Raw genomic sequence first — 20,674 nt, forward strand, 5'->3', positions numbered from 1 at the left:
ATATCATAGACAATCTCAGTGGCAGCTTCAGTGCGATGCATTGAATTTCAACAGGTGGCCGTATGGCGCCATCTGCTGGTGAAAATAATGCATTACACAGGTTTTAATGCATTTCTTAAAAACACGTAAAAAAAAATCCTCCTTTTTATTAAACACTGTATATTACATCAATAAACTGTAACGCAATAAAATAAATATGAGAGAGCGACCACACACAAATTCAAACTGTGTGTGTGTGTGTGTGTGTGTGTGTGTGTGTGTGTGTGTGTGTGTGTGTGTGTGTGTGTGTGTGTGTGTGTTAAGGGGACACTTTGAAAACTGATCATATCTCAACAGGGAAATAAAAACATGCTGGACAGCATACACTGGTATGGACGCAGTAATGTGTCAGGAATGAAAGGATGCCACATAGTTTGATGGAAATGAAAATTATCAACCACCAGAAATGAAAATCCGCAGGTTAGTCCATTTTCCTGAAATTTCACTGCAGCAACTCAAAACGGTCCTCACTAGTTTGTGTGGCCCCAACATGCTTATATGCATTTCTGACAACATTGGGGCCCCCAGTGAGACGATGGGTGGTGTCCTGGAGTCCTGGTGTCCTCCCAGATCTGGACCAGGGCATCATTGAGCTCCTGGATGGTCTGAGGTGCAACCTGGTGATGTTGGATGGACCAAAGCATGATGTTCCAGAGGTGTTCTGTTGGATTTAGATCAGGCAAGCGTGGGGCCAGTCAACGGTATCAATTCCTTCATCCTCCAGGAACTGCCTGCATACTCTCACCACATGAGGCACCAGGAGGAACCCAGGACCCACTGCACCCGACCATATGCCTCCTCAGACCATCACTGACCCAACACCAAACCGGTCATGCTGAACAATGTTACAGGCAGCATAACGTTCTCCACAGCTTCTCCAGACCCTTTCACGTCTGTCACATGTGCTCAGGGTGAACCTGCTCTGCCAATCAGGCTCCACAGTGCTGGACCGTGAGCACAGCGCCCACTAGAGGACGTCGGGCCCTCAGGCCCCCCCTCATGAAATCTGTTTCTGATTGTTTGCTCAGAGACATTCACAGCAGTGGCTGCTCTCCTGGAGTAACTGCTTGTCTCCTGGAATCTCCTCCATGCTCTGAGACTGAGCTGGGAGGCATGACTGAGGCTGCTTTCTGCCTAAAGAGGGCAGTGTTTCTCTAAAGATTGTCCTATGTTCATCAGATACACACCTACCTGGCCAGATACTAACAGTCTGATACCAATATTTGTTGTCCAGAATATTAATCTGTAGTAGTTATTTATAACTGAAAAAGAGCAATAATACTGTAAATGAAATTATCTTAATAGTGCTGTGAATTACTCTTGCTGTAAAAGAGTACAGCAATAATACTATAAACACATTTGCAGTGCACCTTTTTCCTAGAATAAAGGTTTAAAGGTTTTTCTTCCACCATGCAGCAGAAGTATAACTTGAGTTAATATCTAAGGGCAGATTGCACACTGCGGAATCTGCCCATCGTCCCACAGATGTTAACTCACATTTCTCTGATCACGCATCTTGATCAGCGGCCCTAACTTTCTCCAGTTTTTACTTTCATTTCACATCTGTCACCTCGGTCAGCGCGGTTCAGACTCCTCACCCGTGCGAGCAGGGTCTGCTGTGCTCTTCTTCCCACGGGAAACATCAGCAGGAAGAAATCCTAACAAGCCAACACCCAGCACACGACAGACAGAGCGGCTGTGGAGATCCGAAGGTCAGAGATCTGATGACAGGCCAGGAGAAACAATTTTAATGTGTTAATCAGCCGCGCAGGGGCTTTGTTTGATATGAGGCTGAGGTCTTATTAGACAAATACTTCCAATAATTGCACGCACAACTCATGTGGACCGTATATTATCAGAGATTTAGGTTCCTGGGAGTACATCTGCAGGATGATTTGACCTGGAGTATCAATACGACCAGCATTGTCAGGAAGGCCCAACAGAGACTGCATTTCCTGAGGGTTCTTAGGAGCAACCATCTGACCCAGAATCTGCTGGTGTCCTTCTACCGTTGCTGTGTAGAGAGCATCCTGACCTACTGTCTGTGCGTGTGGTTCAACAGCTGCACAGCAGCAGACAGGAAAACACTCCAGCGAATCATCAACACGGCTCAAAAGATCATAGGCTGTCCCCTGCCCTCCCTCCAGGAACTGTTCAATGCCCGCTGCCAGAGGAGGGCACAGAACATCCTCCAGGACCCCTCACACGCTGGACACTCCTTGTTTCAGCTACTGCCATCAGGCAGACGTTTCAGGACAATGAAGGCCAGAACAAACAGACTGAGGAACAGCTTTTATGCCAGAGCTATCATTGAACTGAACTCTGTGTGGTTTGGACAGTGATGTGGGGTGGTAGTGCTGACTGTGTGCGTGCGTTGGTGTGTGTATTGGGGCTAGATTCATCTTAATTTACTATTGTGCACTGTATTTTAGTAATCATTTTTATCACTCATATTTTTATTATTTTATTATTTATTGTCTGAGGCACCTAGAAAGGAATGCATTTTAAATTTCGTTGTGCAACTTCTGTGTACAATGACAATAAAGATTCTGATTCAGATACATGAGCCCATAAATCAGAGTTAAAGGCTGCCTGCTCATTATTTTAACGACGCGCCACAAAAGACGGTTTTTGTCTGATTTTACAAAATGAAACAAATTCTTGCTCCATATTTAATTTTCTGTGTCCTTCTTTTAAATTCTTTATTGAAACAATGGTATTCATTTGATTTTTATTAACCAATCTGAACATTTATACATGCTGTTGTATCAAAAATTTGATTACTTGGCTGATGACAGGAAACAATAAAGGATTTTAAAATTCAGGAACAAACTCTTAGTTGTAATAATAAATGTATTTGTTTAGGATCATCTTTATGTCTCGCGAGCCGTGCAGCCACTCTGAGCGTCATATCTCTGAAAACGCTGCAGCACATCTTCAAGTCGTTTAATCAGCTAGATTCTCAATTTGAAACCTGTCGAAACTGTAATTATCATTAAAACTGGAGCTTTTACTGTCTGACGGTGTTCGTGCTCTTCTTCGTGTGTGGCTTTGTGCATGACTAATGCAACTGTGGAATTTTAAATATATACTTTATTTATCAAGGTGAGATTGAGAGAGCCAAGAGGAGCATTTTCTCGATCCCATAAAAAAACTAATTTCAGGTTCTTCTGCAGATTATTCCAGGAAACGGGGGCAATGTTTTTAAAACCAGTTTGGCTAATAAACAGGCCGTACTGATTATGGTTTTTACACATGTATGCAGTACATGTACACAGATAAGAGGGAACTAGTCCAAGCTGAGATTTAATATAAAAAAAAACCAGTGGGAAAATCTGGAAACAATGCAGACTGTCATAAAACGGCTGTGTGGAGGATCCGGGCCCAAAACACGGGAGGCAGGAAGTAACTCAAAAAAACAGCTTTAGTGCTGAACGCCAACAAAATACACAACAAAGAACCACAACTGAGGGCATAAATACACACGCTGAAGAAACAGGAGACACCTCGCAGTAAAGCTGAACCTACCAGAGAAAACGAGACCAGGGATGTAAAACTAAACACAAAGAGACAAAAGTTTAACAAAATAAAACAGGAAGTAACTGAACTCAGGAACAGAAACACAGACTTGACACAGAACACAGGCGGGGCGGGGAAAATAAATTCAGGGGATTAAGTACATTTGCAAATTACAGAACCAGGACTGAGAATAAAATGAGGCAGAATACCAAACTCAGGATGGCCAGAGCTAAAAACTAAGCAGAGAGACACGAAGGTGAAGAATCGAAACCATCAGCAAACTAAGAAACAAACTGAAGGTACTGAAAGACCGAAAAACACAGAACACTGGGCGGAAGCCGCAGAAGCGAGAGATATATAATATGCAATCTAATGCTTTGCATATTTATGCGCTATATACAGTGCTTAACAAATTTATTAGACCACCTGTAATAAAAAAAAAAATAGAAACACAAATACTTTAGAAATGTGTCAAAACTAAAAAGGATATTTTTGTTTATTTGTCAAATAACAAATTGAATGAATCTTTTTATATCGAATTTTGAGCCGACACACTGAAGTTCTCTGAGAAGTCAGAAATTAATCAAACATAACATTCAACCACTAAAAATATTTTTAATGTTCAGGAATGAAAGTAAATAACTAATTTGGTGTCTTAATAAAAATAATAATAACATTCTTTACTATTTGTTTTCTGTTTTTTGTAAAATAGTAAATTTGAAAATTCATGGATAACAGCCATATTTATATTTTAGCAATAAAATATAATTATTAAAAATTTGTTTTTAAAAAGTGCTTGGAGTGGATTAACTGTTACAGAAATATAAAAAACAATTGCTTTAATAAGTGCTTTAATCTTTATCTTTGAGTATTGTTATTTATTTTTTGATCGGTTGTTTAATATTGATACTAATGGCATTCCGTACCTCCAGTCCCACTTTCCCACAGCGGTTAACGCAGCTCCGCCTGCTCTTATGTTATTGTAGGTAAATTAACGGGGCGTGGCCACAGCGCCGGTAACCTGACACCCGCCCCACGCGCGGCTCCCTCTAAACCGCCTCCGCGGATCCGCGTGCAGTCAGTCCGTCAGTGAGCGGCGGGCTGGTGGTCTGTTGCTTTTCCGTCTGTTTCTGTCCTGTCGCGGACTTCCTGCGTTCTTCTATGTGAGATAATCATGTCCGATTAACGGAGTCTTGGCGCTCGTTGTGGAGAGATAAATTAAACGCCGGTGGCCCCAGCCCTTTGGAAGATGGAAGCCGTGAGCAAGTGGAGCCCGCAACAAGTGGTGGAATGGATGAGAGGTAAGGCTGCCCGCAGCGGGACCCAGCTTCATCCCGCGTGGGGTGGGGTGGTACTGGGGAGAGCTAACGGTCTTTGGGGACCTGATAGCGGAGTTAATGGCTAACTGTGAACTTCTTTTCCTCAGCTTTAACCTCCCTGTCGTTTAGAGTTTGTGTCTTTATGGACCAGTGTTGGTCCCTGACACTGAAAACATACTCATTTACTACTTTGTGATTTCCTTTTTGTAATCCTTTTTTTTTAATGGTCAAAGATTAAATATTTAGGGATATTCCCAGTTTATAGCTAATTATGAAACCTGTTTCTTAGAGGAGTTTTGGCTTTTACAGGACTGCGCACAGTAAACGTGGAAGCACTGTTTTTTATATTTAAGATGTACATGTCGGCACCTATTTTTAAAAAAGTGTCATTGAATATTGCAGGTGAAGACAGTTTGTTTTTGACCTTTGAACCAATTATTTATTTTTTCTGATTTTGTTTTTGTTGAAATCTCCAAAAAAAAAAAAAAATCAAATCTCTGGTCTTTATCTTGCTATTTTTATCTATTTAGTCAGAGGAAGAAATCGTGACACAATAGATGAATATTAGGGATTTTTGCCACCGTTTCTTCTCTTAAATCATATACTTTATTTTACTTGTACCTATAGAATATAGTACACCTCTGCTGCCAGGTACCCTGGCTTCCTCCCACACTCCAAAGACATGCAGTTAGTGGGGTTAGGTAAATTGGTGATTCAAAATGAATGAATGAATGGTGAATGAATTCAATGGTTGTTTCTGAGTTAGTCCTGTGACAGACTGGTGACCTGACCACGGCCCTGAATCGTGAAGTGGATGGAAAAACGTGTTAACCGTCAGTCTATCCATCCACTATTGTTTAAAAATAGTTTTCTCAAGAATACCTTTATGGTTGTGCTTAGACATCTTTTAATATTATAAAAAACAGTTTCTTTTGATAAACATGAACAAATTAAAATTAGGAATATATTAATATATAGGCCACAATCATCGGCATATTGACAAATAATGAGGCATATAATTGGTTGTTAATAGTTATGACATGTTACCTGGCAGAATTTGCAGTGGACCTAGTTTTTATTTATTTATTTTAAGAACTTTTTTATATCAGTGGTATTCTGTGTCCCCCTGTTTCTTTTATTACTGACACCTAGAGCTATTATGTGAGCTAGCAGTGGCCCAAACACTGATGAACAATGTTAGAAAGTGAGATTTAGTTAGCCAGCTAGCTGTAACTTGGGTTTTCTGCATCTGATGATGGTGAAGGACTTTATATGAGTGCAACATGGGGCTGAAATGATCCTGAATTGAAAGATGATGGTAGAAATATAACTTTCAGGGGAGAAAAAACTAGGGATAAAATAAGTCAACTTTTAAGTTGTTTTTAACAGATTTTACTGGTGATTCTGTGCAGGCCATATTTCTGGGTTTACATTTTTCCATGTAGCCTACTGGTGTTATAAAATGTCTGCTGAGTGATGAGAATTGCTTGTAGAAGGAGTTTGTTAGTTATTACTGTTAGCTGATAAAATCATTTGAAAAATGTCTGGCTAAAGCCCCGGTCACACAGGCCTAGAGACTGGTTGTCAACCCCCTGGAAACCACTGGTTGCTTGGGGAAAATGTGTACTCCACAATGCCAAACACCAATTTCAGTCATTTAATGGTTGCTGGCAGAGTGTGCAAGGATTTTGGGTTGGATTTTTGGATTTGGACCGACCGGTCTCCAGTGAAACTTTGGTTACTAGATTAGCCCCCGAGATTGGATAAACAAACCGACAATTTACTTACAATTTCTTGGTCTTAGAGGACAGACAACCGAGGGTTGGTTTTGATACCCCAAACTAAAGATACCCCATACATCAATAAAACACCCAGCTGATGTAGACCGTTTTTTAATGTTAACTAACCTGCTGACAGGGACAAGTTACCTGATGCCCCGTGTAGCGAGCTTTGCTGCTCGCTAACATTGTCATTTTTAAATTCTGTGTAGCCACATCAGCGCCGGTGGAGTTTGTGTGGTTGTTTGATGTTAATGATTAGCGAACTCCATTTATAAGCCAGAGTTGGCTAATGTTACTTAGAGTTGATGCTGGAAGCATTAACGTTAAATTTCATGGAAATCTGTTCCGAGTCCTTAAAAATGGAAATCAGGCCACATTCTGTGGCCGAGATTGTTGGAGAAGTGCTAATATTTGAATTTATGTGACACTCTGTTCAGACATTTGCTATAAAAAAATTGTAAATGTTTGCTAAAGTATATTTAAATAAAAAAAATTTCAGTACTTGAGTTTTTTATTCTTTTTGTGGAAAATAATTTTAGCTTGAAATTAAATAATCTGACAGAAAAACAGTAAATTCGAGCCACACAGTGGCTGACAGACTGTCTGATAAGGAAAAGCTGTGTGGTGATTATAGTGTTGTTTACTGACTGTGGGATTCACACTCCCACACGCACCGAGCCAAGTGTTCATATTCATCACCGACAGTGTCGTTAAGCAATAAACAGGCACGACCAGTTACCACATCTGCCATAAAACGACACTCGGGTTCAATAAAGACCTGTTTTTAACTGCCGTGACACAACTTTTTATTATTTTATTTTTATTAATTTTATTATTAACTTTATCATAATGTTGTTAGATGCTCAGTTTCTTAAATCATAAATGCATGAATGACCTTAAAGAAAAACAGGGTTTAAAAGGCCAATCTGCAAGTCTTCCTGGAAGATGTGGAAAATTCACTTAAATGATGTGGAAAAATAAGACGGATTTTGGAAGCTTGATGCTGTTCCTGTGTACAAGTAACCATATTTTCCATTTACTTGCACATTTAGTTAGACCAGTGAGTCTCTGTTGCCTTACATACCACAAATATGTGCATTTTCCTGTAATTTCTGTGCATTTAATAAAAGAAAGTTCACTCCATGTTTGAGATATTACAACCCCGGTCATCTTCCTGCCAGAACTTATATAAATAAGTTATATAAATAAATATAAAGTATTTATGCTCTTAAGTGAAGAAATGACACTTGCTAACGATGGCGTCAAACTTTTTAAAATGATGCCAAATCTCTGTAAAAGTTTCCTGATGTTTTATTTTTGTGTGATTTTGCTTCCCCGGCTCATCGTGGAGCATCGTGTTTGTATGAGTTTATTTTACTGTTGTGAGAAAACCGTTCTGCTTGGCTTCGGTCTGCACGCGTGCGTACCAGTAAACTGGCCATTTAGCAGCAAAGACGGTGCGGAGCTGAGTGCAGTAAAGTGGTTGGGCTCCGGTCATGTGCCGGGTTAAAAGGTCACCTGATGCTGGAGGTGCTGGTAAATCAGATCTGACCACATGACATTTGTTCTGTGTGAAAATGAGAGACAAACACGTGAGCGTCAGTCACATGACCTCGTCACGAATGACAGTGGAAACCTCAAACTTCACATTTAAAAGGCCTGAAGACATCAAGTGTTTGGCGTTTATCGTTTACGTAATTGTCAGATCGGTTGCAGAATAATTTTCCTTTTTTCCAAAGTTAGAAAGACTTCAGTCTGAAGTGGCAAAGACAGCAGCTTAGGAACGAGATGTGCTGTTGGCCCTGGTCCTGCTGCAGTGTTTACAGAGCGGACTGATGCTGCCGGCTGTATGCGTTCAGGGTGGTGTGTATATTTGTCTGAGCTACGGGTTCTTTTCATGGGAAGTTCCTTCCGTCATCTCAAAAGTAAAACCACGAGCTGGTTTTCATATACCATATACACTGCGGGCAGACTCAAACTCCACCGTCTTAGACTGCAGTTTCCTGCGGTGGTCCCTGCTCCCCTCAGCAGCACTGATGAGCTCGGCGTAGCGGCAGTTTTCCACCTGCTGCAGGTTGTAGCTTAAGAGTCGCCCACCAGCTCCCCGCGGACCCCCACAGCAGAACAAGAACTACAATCAACACCTGCGTCCCAGGTGGTGGAGGTGGTGTCGGTCTGACCGCTCGACTGAAGACAGCCGAATGGCACTGAGGACCGCCACAAAAACGACCTGGGCAGGCTGCTTGTAGGGAAACACGAGAAGGGAAGGAATGGCTGAACTTTCAAATTAAGAGATAGATAGATAAAAAAAAAAAAAAAAAATCAGACTTGATGATACAATTTTTATCTACTTTTAACCATCAGGAATATTTATAATTATGGACAGTTAGGTAGATTTATAAGAGCTATTTTCATATGTGCTTCCGTGCTGTTCAAATCAACATTAAAATCTTATAAAACTTGATGAATCTTGCAGAGACTCGAGCACAATGAATACAGTTGTAAAGCATGGACATACATGCATGATTTCCAGTATTAGTGCATTAAGAGTCTCTCTCTCGTGCTTCTGTGCAGACTGATCGAACAGCTGTGGCTTGCAGGTAAACACATACATCTCAGGGAATTAGCTCAGCGTGTTCAGACAAATCCACATACCTCCGTGCTCCCGACAGGTGTAGTTACACATGACGACAGGCTGGTTAGACGGTTAGGAGGCTGCAGTTGTGAGGTCAATAACCTCGTTACGGAGAGGTGCATGGGAAAAAGGTCATGTTTGTAAATGAGGACTGGTTCTCCAACATTTTATCTGGTAAAATAAATTTTAAGAAAAGGCAGCTGTTAGAGTCGATACAGCTGCAGTTAACAGAATTTATAACAAATTTAATGCATTTACAATTTTGTTTCTTTCTTAAATCAATGTTGTTTCTCTTCAAAGTCAATATTGGGTCTTGGTTATAATATTTTGCATTGTTTAGACTTTATTGTAATATTAATGTCAAAAGCTAAACACAAAGACAGCAAACAAACGGTCTGTTTGATAAAAGCCAGAAAGTGGATGTTATTATGGGTGTTTTATGGGCTTGCTGTATGACCACCTCCCTCGGGGTGTCCCGTGGGGGGGTGCTTTGGTATTGAGTCTGTTCTTTCAGGATATTCGAGTGGGACTTGAGGGCTTTGTTTTGTTTCCTTTTCTACTCATAACTTAAACGAACAGAAGATCTGAGAGCAGCCAAGTGGTGGAAGATTTCTACTTAGGTGGTCCTGTTGGCTTCATCGAACGGTGACCTCCAGCTCGCACTGGAGCGGTTTGGGATGAGAATTAGCACCTTCATGTCTGAGGCCGTGGTTCTCATCTGGAAAATAAAAAAGGATACAGGTTGGGAATGAGATGCAGCTTCAAGTGGAGGAGTTCAAGTTTCTGGGGCTGTTGTTTGAGTGAGGGAAGGAGGGAGGGGAGACTGACAGATGGATCGGTGCAGCATCTGTATTCATTGGGACTCTGCACTGCGCTGCTGACCTTAAAGAGAGAGCAGAGTGTGAAAACAAAGCATCTGATCTTTGTTTCCAGCCTCACCTACCACCACAAGCAGCAGGAGTCTGAAGGGGGTCTGAGCTCTCCCTTAGAGACAAAGGGAGGAGGTCAGTGATACAGGAGGGGCTCACGGCGAACGAGGCGGTTTGGATATCTGACCAGGATGCTTCTTAGGTGAGGCGTTTCAAGCATGTGCAGCCAGGGGGGGGACCAGGACAGATGATGTCTCCCAGCTGGTTTGGGAACGAACCAAAGAGCTGGTCCAGGAGACGCAGGTCTGAGCGTCCCCGCTTAGACCGCTGCTCCCACGGCTCAGATAAGCAGCAGAACGTGAACGATTAGCGGCCTAACAGAGCTCCAACGCTGCTTCATACCTTCTGTTTTTTCTTCTTCTTCTTTAGGGGGAATAAATAACAGAGGCGGGGTGGAAAAAATATTTTTGCTGCTTGATCACGATTGGCTCATGAACAACAAGTAAACTGAAACATTCCAGCTTCCATCAGATTAGCGCGCTTTAACCAACAACTCCTCATGGGTATGGAAATAGAAACACAATACGATATTAGAGACATTTACTGGATATCCTGATTTTGCCCCCCAGCGTTGGACACAGTTGATTGATCTTTCCTTTGCTTTGATTTCATAAATATTCATAAAGGCAGCGTTCAGGTAGTTGTTCCAAAATCTAATCAAATATTTAGTAACACAAAGTTAAAGTTTAACCAGTTAAGCTGTTTTTGTTTTGTTTTATCATTAGAAGATTAAGTGAGTAACTCAGTTATTCTTTGGGTCATTTTTCATTTATTTATTTTTTGTGTCCTTGCTTCTCATATTTCCTTCTTTTTTTTTTGTCTCTTACAAATATTAAATCGAATATCTCTGAGTTTCAAGCAGATTTATCTGATTAAATCAGACTTCTGTTGGTGTTTAATTGGACTCAAGGTGATTTTAAAAAAAGCATGAGTCAAAAATATACAACTAATGAAATCAGAACTTCACAAAAAACAATCCTAATACTCTAATTTAGCTTACAATACAAAATAAATGGCAAATAAAGCCAGTGAGGTTTTGCCTCTTTGCATCTTTTCATATTTTTTTCGTTGGATTTTGGAAATTTACTGAAAGTTTTCTTGTGAAAATGGTTCCCAGTTGGTCAGACACGATGGCTTTGACAAAGGTAATGACGTCTATGATTGTATTTGATCAGATTTCCCAGTTTGGGCTCTAAAACTGGTCGTATGAATCGACTCACTGACTCAAACAGATCTTTAGTTCCCGGTTTAAAATAAGTCCAGCAGCTTGGAAGTGCCGAGTGTGTAAACTCAGACTGGTAACGTGTACTTTGACTCTCTGACCCTCCTCTTCCTCCCTCCTGATGCCTTTTGGCCAAAATAAACAGTTTTATCTGTAAAAACGTAGATCAGCAGAAAGCTGCCAGAACTCAGCATCACTGTGCTTTCAGAGGAATTTTATCTAACACAGAGCTTCCTGCCTGCTTTTTAAAAAAGCATTATTTTCTAGATTACAGCTGTCACTTGTGAAACCTATTTTAATCAAACCCTGAAAGTATGGGATGTTTCCAGCAGCTGGAAACATCTGTTATCTGTAATCGGAGCAGAATACAGATGCCTTTACTTTGGTGATTTGGGAAACTTCCCTTTGTTGTATTTTTGGATTCAGTCTTTAAATATGTGACATGACTTCCAAAGAGCATAATTATTGGCAGTTAGTGCAGGAACAGGTGGGCCAGTGTTGACCAGTGATGACTGAGGATGTAATGCTTTGGTTACAGGCTGAGCTCAAACAGCAGCCTGTCAGAAATGTCCCTCTCAGGGAAACTCGGACCCTCCCCAGTACAAACGTTTTTATGCAGCAACAGCCTGCACTGTCACTATTTTTAGTTATCAAAAATTGTTTGAGTGGAGGCTTCGGTCAATGAGATATGAATTCATATGTGGTTTAAAGGGGTGTGTGATGGTCCCGGGCTGCTGATGTTGAGCTATGTCACTAACAGAGGCGCTGATGGAGCGTTTAAAAGGACAGACTTTGTGTAGCCGAAGTGTAACAGATCAGAGCGTGAATGCAAACACAAACAAATGAAGAGGTTGTGTATTTTTAGTTCATGACACAGTAAAGATGTAGATTTGAACCGAAACAAGGATTCTGAGAATTCCCCTAATATTTACCATGTACCTGTCCTCCAATATAAAACAGAGTTCCACTTAAGCGATGGCCCGCGGCTAGAAAAATCAATATGTGAGGGAGTTTGATTGCTTACCTGCAGCCAGTTATGAGCTCACCTGCGCTCGTGTTAAGAAGGCGACGCTCGGGTTGGATAGTTTCACTCATATTTGCAGCTGTGAGAATAGAAAGTATTAGAAATATTCAATGAAGGTGACAGTGAAGAGGTCGCTGTCGTGTTTATGGTGGAGCTTCAGCCTCCGAAACACAGCGAGCAGCAGCGGCGGCGCCGCCGACACGGAGCTCGGGTCGACAGCAAACCCAAACCACCTTAAACATGAACAGAAGTGTCCTTTTAGCGGACGTGTTTCACGCAGTGGCTAAACGACAGCGTCAGGAACAAGTTAAACCAAAAGCTCGTTCAGGTTCCTTCCTCACCACTCCTCATTTCATTATTTTCTTCAGTTAAGTTCAAGGAAACCTTTTTTCATTAAAAACAAAAATATTTTTTAACATGTAATAAGTCCACAACTTTAACAAAGTCTGCAAGATTTGGATTTTTGACATAATTAAACGGCTTTAATGACAAATAAAATCTGAGTGGTGGATTTTGGATTGACGGGTCATTTAATGGATGACGTGTTTCTTCTTTAAAAAAAACAAACACGGGATAAAACGGTTAAAAATGAGCTGTAATGGAATCCAGCTCAAAGTGTGCTGAGCAGTCTGTTATTGGCTTTCAACACATCGGCCAATAAAGAGGAAACGAGCCGTCGTCCTGTGTTTCCAGACGCACATGAATGAAGTTTGACTGGTTTTAACTGTTTGAACAGTTGGAACGAGTCCAAATCTACAGCGTTTCATCCTGTGAGACGAGAAAACTCTTTGTTTTCTGCCAGTGAGGAGGACCTGTCGGCCCTGTCATCGGGGTTGTTTAGCAGGAGGAGGACCTTTAATTGACGTAGTCCCACAGAAAGAGCGTAACACAGCTGAGCTGGGGGATCAGTTAGAGATGCACTGCATGGACAGAGCACGTGGACCTCTTTACGCCTTTGTTGGATGGCTGCTGCGGGGTGATGAAAGCCTGTTAAATCACTCCCTGTATAAATGTTACCCCAGTCATTACACCATCTCTAACCACAGTGTGATTCTGATCAAAGGGTGCACCAGCTGGAGGATGTTTCTTTTTTTTGCTGTTAGTCTCTTATCAGTGAAGCTGAGTTCACCGAGAGAGCGGCGAATCACAGGAAGCAGCCAGAATATCTCCACTGAGCCCCTCTTCCTGCTTTTCTTCATCTGTGAGCAGCTTTCAGGGCACTCAGGAGTGCGAGTGTCTACAGTCACGTTAGCCTGTGTCAGCAGGCCCAAATGCAGCCATCCAGCAACATGCTGTTTAATAGACGGGCCCCGAAACCAAACGTGTGAACCAGCCTAAACTGATCCCCCACAGCACCGAGTTTTAGTTAAACAGGCGAATATCGTGACTTCACATCGTTTTCCTTCAGTTGTTCAGCTGATGTCACCAGTTAGGCTCAATTATTCGCCGCTCTGTCTGAAGCTGGCTCCAAAACAGTGACCACTCCTTCATCAGCACGTCATTTATCTGTCTCTTTGTCTTCACAAAGAAAAAGCATGAAACTGGATTTATGTGCAAAACGGTTTCTTGGACTCGTAACTTCGTACATACACGTAAGCGTGGTTGCAGTTTTCTTTTCCATCACCCAGAAAAAAAGCAGATAATTTCAGGGACCAAAGAATATGGAGAGAAACGTTTCAAAAAGGTCACAAGTGTGATCTGTAGTGTTCCTGCTGAGTTCTGTTTGAAATAAACAGTAATGCACCAGAAGCCCAGAGTTTCCAGGTTTCCAGCAGTACTTGAAAGCAGCACACAAATGCAAACGTGACCTGATGTGTGCGTAACTGATCAGTTCACACGTATTTAACGAGCTATAACTGAATAAAAATCACAAATATTTTTTGACACTTGGACACACGAGAAGTTATCATTGTTTATTCTCCTGGACTCGGGAAGCTTTCGACCAGCCACTGTGCAGTTGGAGGGCCTCTAACTGGGCACATTTTCATAGTGTGAAAGTAATGGTTTCATTAAATGTACAAAGGTTATTGTAAAAATAAAAAAGTGGGGCGGGTCAGGTGGGAAGCTTTTCCATATTTGACTGATTTTATATGATCAAATTAGGCCTGCTACTGTGGTTGGTGCATTAAAACTAATTGTAAATAACAGATAAAAACTTAATTTTGATATAAATCGCTGTGATACAGTTGGTCTGCTCTGCTATTCACTCACTCAGTTCCCACAATTCCCATTTGTTTAGTTTTTGAGGACAGATCTGCACAGTTCTCAAGGAAATCCTTTTTCCTCTTGAATGGTGTTTGTTTGACAGAAGGCTGCCTCACACCCCTCACTGTGTGTGTGTGTGTGTGTGTGTGTGTGTGTGTGTGTGTGTGTGTGTGTGTGTGTGTGTGTGTGTGTGATAGAGTGCAGGGTTTGACAAAGGCCCAGTGAAGCTATGAATAGCCTCATTGCTCTTTTACCACTTCTCCTCGCGGCCCTCCGCCCTCGTCCTGTTGTTTTTGGGTGGTGGTGTAAAGATTGCTTTTGTTTCCCTCAGCTGGGGAGCGTCGGTCCGAACTTCATCTTTGTGCTTCGACAACTCAACGCGTGCCATTTGTTGAAGAGGTGACCGAGACCTCCACAAACCTCGAGTACAGAAAATGTCTGAGTCGCTATCTAAGTCCAACAGGCTGTTTTTACACGTATATTTAAAATGCAAACTGTGGGCGATGAAAGCTTCTCTGGGCATTAAACAAACTCAGGAGGTGACTGAGACCTCCACAGGGTCAGATCCTCTGTACGGGTACAACCCGGATCTTCAGCTGGAGGAAGAAACAGGCCTGTCAGCTCTTCCGGACGCTGTTTTTGGTCCACATTTCTGCTTGAACAAATATGACGGCTGCCTTTAAATTCCACTTTAAGTGTTTTTAAATGTGGGAGGTGTTTTCATAGCGCTCTGTGGAATCTGGCTCCTTGTTTTGTTTGTTTTCATCTTTCAGATAAATGATTAACTGGACTGTTTATGAGCAGCTGGAGTTTCACCTGCAGCCTTTTTATATTCGCTCACATGCCCGAGATGGACAGAATAACCCACTTTATGATGCCCGCGCCTTATAAATACTTCCAATTACTGTCAGGAATTTAGGAGATGGTGCACAGGGGACACCTGTATCTAAATAAAGCCAGGGTTATTAAAAGAAGAGCTGAGAAGAGCGTGGTACAGAAGGGAACAGGCTGTTTATGTAATGACAATAACATGACTACACATCCTAAAGTATGTGGAAATGTACAACAACAAGCAGTTTTTACATGTGCCAAACACATGGGTTTGGTGACTAATTTATTATTTTTTAAATAGGAAAAAACTATTTAAACTAGTTGACTAGCAAACTACTTTAAAGTAAGAACACAGGCAGAAAACTGTCAAAATGGAGTCAAAAGTCTAATGGATGATGTTAATCACTGGTCATATTGTGTGTTTATTTAACTGGCATTTAATTGTAATTTAAATGCCACTGAATATTTGTCACTATGAGCCATAAAATGAACAGCAGTGCCACGTTTGCCTGACATTAGCAGCCTTCTTTTCCTGCAGGTTAAATAATGGACTAAAAACGAGCCTCTTACCTTACCTTTAACATTAGTCCAGGCATTTTTCTATTATCTCTAATCACTTATAAACTTTTTTTTATGGCTCTGATGAAACATCTTTGGAAGAATGGAGGTCGGAGCACAGCTGGTCCGGCCTGGCATGAAGTAGGTGGGAACGTTACATGACTAGATTTGGAGAGTTGATGCAGACACCTCCTGTCAGACCTCAGGATGGTGTGGAGGGGGTTCAGGTCAGAGGTCTTTCACACCAAACCTTTTAAACCATTTCTTCATGAATGTGGCTGTCGATCCAAAATGGCGTCCACAAAGTTGAAACAAACGTGCCTGTCTAATTCCATGTGTTTGTTTTGATTAAATTCATCTACACGCCGTTCTCCCCGCGACCCTCACAGTGAACATTTAAGTAGAGTTTGTTCTGGTTGATTGCATCGTCTGGTAACTTAAAGTAATTTAAAAACAGGCATCAGTGTGTCCGAACACTTATTTATCAAACAACAAATATTATGGCTTTTATTAAGGTTAAAGTGTATTATTACTGTGATTTTCTTGTAGTTGAAAGTATTTTAATTGAACATCATTCAAATGAAAAACATGTACACGGGGAAGTGGGAGGTGAGGGTGGAGGATGGTCCTGTAGGGAGTCGGGCCCAGATTAGTGGACGTTTTTGGACATGCTGTCGAAGTCTGGGGTGGAGTTTGTGGCGAGGAGAGACGAAGTTTGTAACCACCTGTTGAATGCCACACCAAGATTTTTATTTTTTTTTTTGTTTTCATAATCTTGGGAAGCCAATATTTGTAACCCAGCCCTACTGTGAAGGACTACCTGGTTAAAATATCACTGTATGCTCTACCTTCTAGACTTCCTTTGACTGGAACTAAGAGAACAGGCGTCCATGTAGTTATGGCCACATTTGGTACTGTCAGATTATTCAGAATTGTCATTTTTGGCATAAATTTGAGTTACACGTGTATTTTTGGATAAACTGAAAGATCAATAAACGTAGCATTACTGCCATCTTTTGATCAGCTGCCTCGGGTAAAATTTACCATATGGCACATGAAACAGTGACTCATCAGATATTAACCTCTCAGTTTTCACATACATCAGTGCCAGCAGATCTTGTGGTTGACACTAATAATGTAGCAGGTGGCTGTGTAAAGCGGTGACGTCGTCTCGTGGGTTTGGATGACTTTGTGGTTTCGTCGTTACGGTAATAACTGAAACTTTCCCACCCTGAGCTGCTGCTGCTGCTTCCTGTCGGTACACAGAGAGTTTCCCACCGGCAGCAGCTGACTGACAGGCGGACACAGGCCCAGAGGTGTCTGCAAACAGACGACTGGGCAGAGACGGAGAAATGAACTTTTCTTACATCTGTGACTAAAGTAAACTCTGGAAAATGGGGTCTTTAGAAACACACTGCCATCGGGGCAGGCTGGCTTAAAACCCTGTTTGTACAAATGACCACGGTTCCACTTTTTTCCTCACAATAATTATTATTTTTTAAATCGTGGTGAGGAAAAAAGTGGAAATACTTAAATAGAACAAATACAGTTAACAAGCATTGTAAAGGACTGGGGCTAGCAGCTGTTTTTTAATTGCTTTGGGACAGGGTTTGACATAACCAGTGACCTTTAAGGAAAGGTTTGGGTGATCGGCCAGCTGCTGGCACATTCATGGATGGATGGATGGTATATAAAGATACCAGCAGTATAAAGTAATGAAGATGTGCTTTTCTTTTTTCCACCACAGGCTAGTAAAATATACAATGGGCCAAGACTTACAAGTATTTTTTCAATTTAATTTTATTTATATAGCCCTAAATCACAACAGTCACCTCAAGGTGCTTTATACTGTAAGGTAAAGACCCTCCAATAATACAGAGAAAACCCAACAGTCAAACGACCCCCTGTGAGCAGCACTTGGTGACAGTGGGAAGGAAAAACTCCCTTTAACAGGAAGAAACCTCCATCAGAGCCAGGCTCAGTACACAAGGATTACAGAATAAAATGTCTCCATAGTAAATGACATTATATTTTCTTTAGATATTGTTATCTAAAGGATAACATCAGAATTCAGTGTCTATGCACTTTCCTGTAAAGCCAAATTTATTCTCTCAGCAAACACAAAAGTTTCAAAGTGAAACACAGAGATGGTCTCTCATATTAACTGTGCTGTGATAGTAAAAGGGAGGAGGTAAGAGTAGGATCAGTGGATTTAAAAAAAAAAACAGGATTTTTTTTTCTTTTGCTGACATAATAGATGAGCATGAGGTGAAAGTACTCCATGCATGCAGTTTCTTCATGTTTTTTTACTGCATGGCCTCAGGTGGGCTTGGAGCTGAGAGTCGCTGACAGTTTAGAGTAAATGTGAATGAAGCAGCTGGTCCAGCATTGGTGTCTCTCCTCCTTCCTCTCACCTGTTTGGAAAGCTGTGAATGTTTCATCAGTGTGAACCTGAGCTCAGAGTATCCAGCATTACAAGTCTGTACACTTCAGATAAAAACACACATACAGAAGCTTTCTCTGAACACTTTTCTTGGACAGTTTTTGCCATTGTTTTAGAAACCTGGCAGCCCACCTAACCTGCAGGTATTTAGTTATTTTCTTTTAGACCTCAGCTACAACTGTTAAATGTTAAATCAGTGAATTTCAAAGATTTTGTGCCCAAAGCCAACCACAGGAGACACCCAGGATGTCAAACACCCCTCAGCCTAAAAGGGCTGATGGGGTATTGTTGTCACCCTGCCGGGCGGGCGATCAGCCAGCTTTCAGCTGGGGGATGATGTTAGGGTTGCAGCTATATGAAAGAGGGTTTTCTCGTTAAGGCTTCCTAAAATGACTCTGGCAGTGTTTTTGCTCACAGCTGCCGGCTGCTGCGTTTCATTATTCGTGCTGCTCGAGAAGCATCGCAGAAACCAAACAACCAAACTGCCAACACGAGCCGCTCAGCAGCGCTTCAGTGTGGTAATCCCGCTCGATCCTCGCTGCCTGTCAGAGGTTTGAAGCGGCTTTCTGAGAGTTTGGGCCGAGCGCCAAACCCGACAGAGCGATCATCGAGATGAGGAATGAGAAAAATGCCTCCACAGCTACATAAATTAATGATGTTTTAATGTCTCAGGAACATTGGATCCAGACCCGAATGCTGGCACCGAGCTGGACTCGAGTTTTATTCTTTTATCTGCTGATTTGAGCAAACAGTTAAAGCCAGTGGCTTTTAGACCAGATACTATTGATAGTTTCCCCCTCTGATCAGGATATTTCTGCATCAAAGGAAGCATGTAAATGCTCAGAGGCTCGTGTTTGCTCATGTTAGGATGGTGCTTCTCTCTCGCTCTTTTGTTGTCATGCATTCACTGACAGGTTATTTGGCTGCCGTGTGACATTTAGCCGAACCTGCTGCGCAGCGAAGAGATTATCGGCCTCCTCGGGTGACAGTAATGTGAGCCGGGCTGTCACCAACACATTCCTGCTGACCGCAAACTGCGATCCAGCTCTGACCTACAGCAGGAGGAGTTGAAGTGTGGCTGATCGGGGCATGCGTTACAGCCCAGGAAGAGCAGGAACTGTGGATATTTAGCAGAGGAAATTTTGGGAGTATTGTGGCTGTTTCAGTTTGGGCATCTTCCCAGAAACTTTCAGCTGAACTAGAGCAGAAACCAAAACAAATATGTAAAGATCTCCTGTACATAATTTTAAGGCTGTCACAGTAATGTCTCACCTTCTTTAGCTTAATGAATGGAGAATTTTAATAAAAGTTGGATTTACATGCTTTAAAGGCAGGAACTGTGATGTTGATGCAGATTAGATTCAAATCAGAAATTAAAGAACTGATTTCACTTTGTGTTTGTTCATATATTTATATACATGTCTGGCTCAGTGACTGATTAAAACATAAAACATTCACAGATACAAATTATGAAGCATTAAGCAGATGGTGCTCATCCTTTTGGAGCAGGGATCCAGACTTACTTTAAAGCAGTCTTTTGTCTCTACCAGTGATTTTAACACATTTGTGTGTTTTAAGTCAGTTGTTCGGTGTCTGGCCTTCAGAGAATGTGCTGAAGTGTTGTCCCAGATGGTCTAACTTTTACCCCTCTTGGGGGTTGAGTAGGCGACCCACGTGTAGAAGGCTACAGTCCTCCTGCTGGGGCCTCAGTCCTTCCCAGGCTCTCTCTCTCCTCACTCCTCTCTAAACTGGCTGATCTAATAAAGGCAAAAACACCCCAAATAAATCTAATCTAATCATCAGAATAACAATGAGCCAACAAACATGCTCTGTTTATGGTTTCCTTTCTCCCAGTATTATTCTCAGGGTGACTCGGCGTCAGAGGACGCTGAACTGGGAGGTGTCCCGTCAGCAGTTAGTTAAGGAGGAATGTTCCTCCCTGCTGTCAGGGAGAAAGCGTGGCCCATCTGTCATCCTGAACACAAACAGGAGTCGCAGCTCCTTTAATGACCACATGCTGGGGCGGCTGTTTTCTTCTCACCCGCTCAGACAGTTTGTTGGCCAGTTGCTGCTTGGTTCTGCAGGACATCATCATCATCATCATCGTCGTCTGCCATTTGGTGGCAGCTAACATGCATTTTGAGTTTGAGTTGATCAAATTCAGGATTC

At 41.8% G+C, this 20,674-nt stretch overlaps 1 protein-coding gene across 1 annotated transcript in view; it reads left to right on the forward strand.

Moving 5' to 3' along the window:
• Positions 1-4,617: 4,617 nt before the first annotated feature.
• LOC115774583 (connector enhancer of kinase suppressor of ras 3-like) overlaps positions 4,618-20,674 on the forward strand; it is a 60,635-nt gene continuing 44,578 nt past the window's right edge. The window contains exon 1 of the mRNA XM_030721936.1: positions 4,618-4,859. Within this exon, the coding sequence (XP_030577796.1) occupies positions 4,808-4,859 (52 nt within the window). The 5' untranslated portion in view covers positions 4,618-4,807. The remainder of the gene's footprint in view (positions 4,860-20,674) is intronic.

The sequence above is a fragment of the Archocentrus centrarchus genome, chromosome 24 (genome assembly GCF_007364275.1).
Source record: "Archocentrus centrarchus isolate MPI-CPG fArcCen1 chromosome 24, fArcCen1, whole genome shotgun sequence".
Classification (NCBI taxonomy): Eukaryota; Metazoa; Chordata; class Actinopteri; order Cichliformes; family Cichlidae; genus Archocentrus; species Archocentrus centrarchus.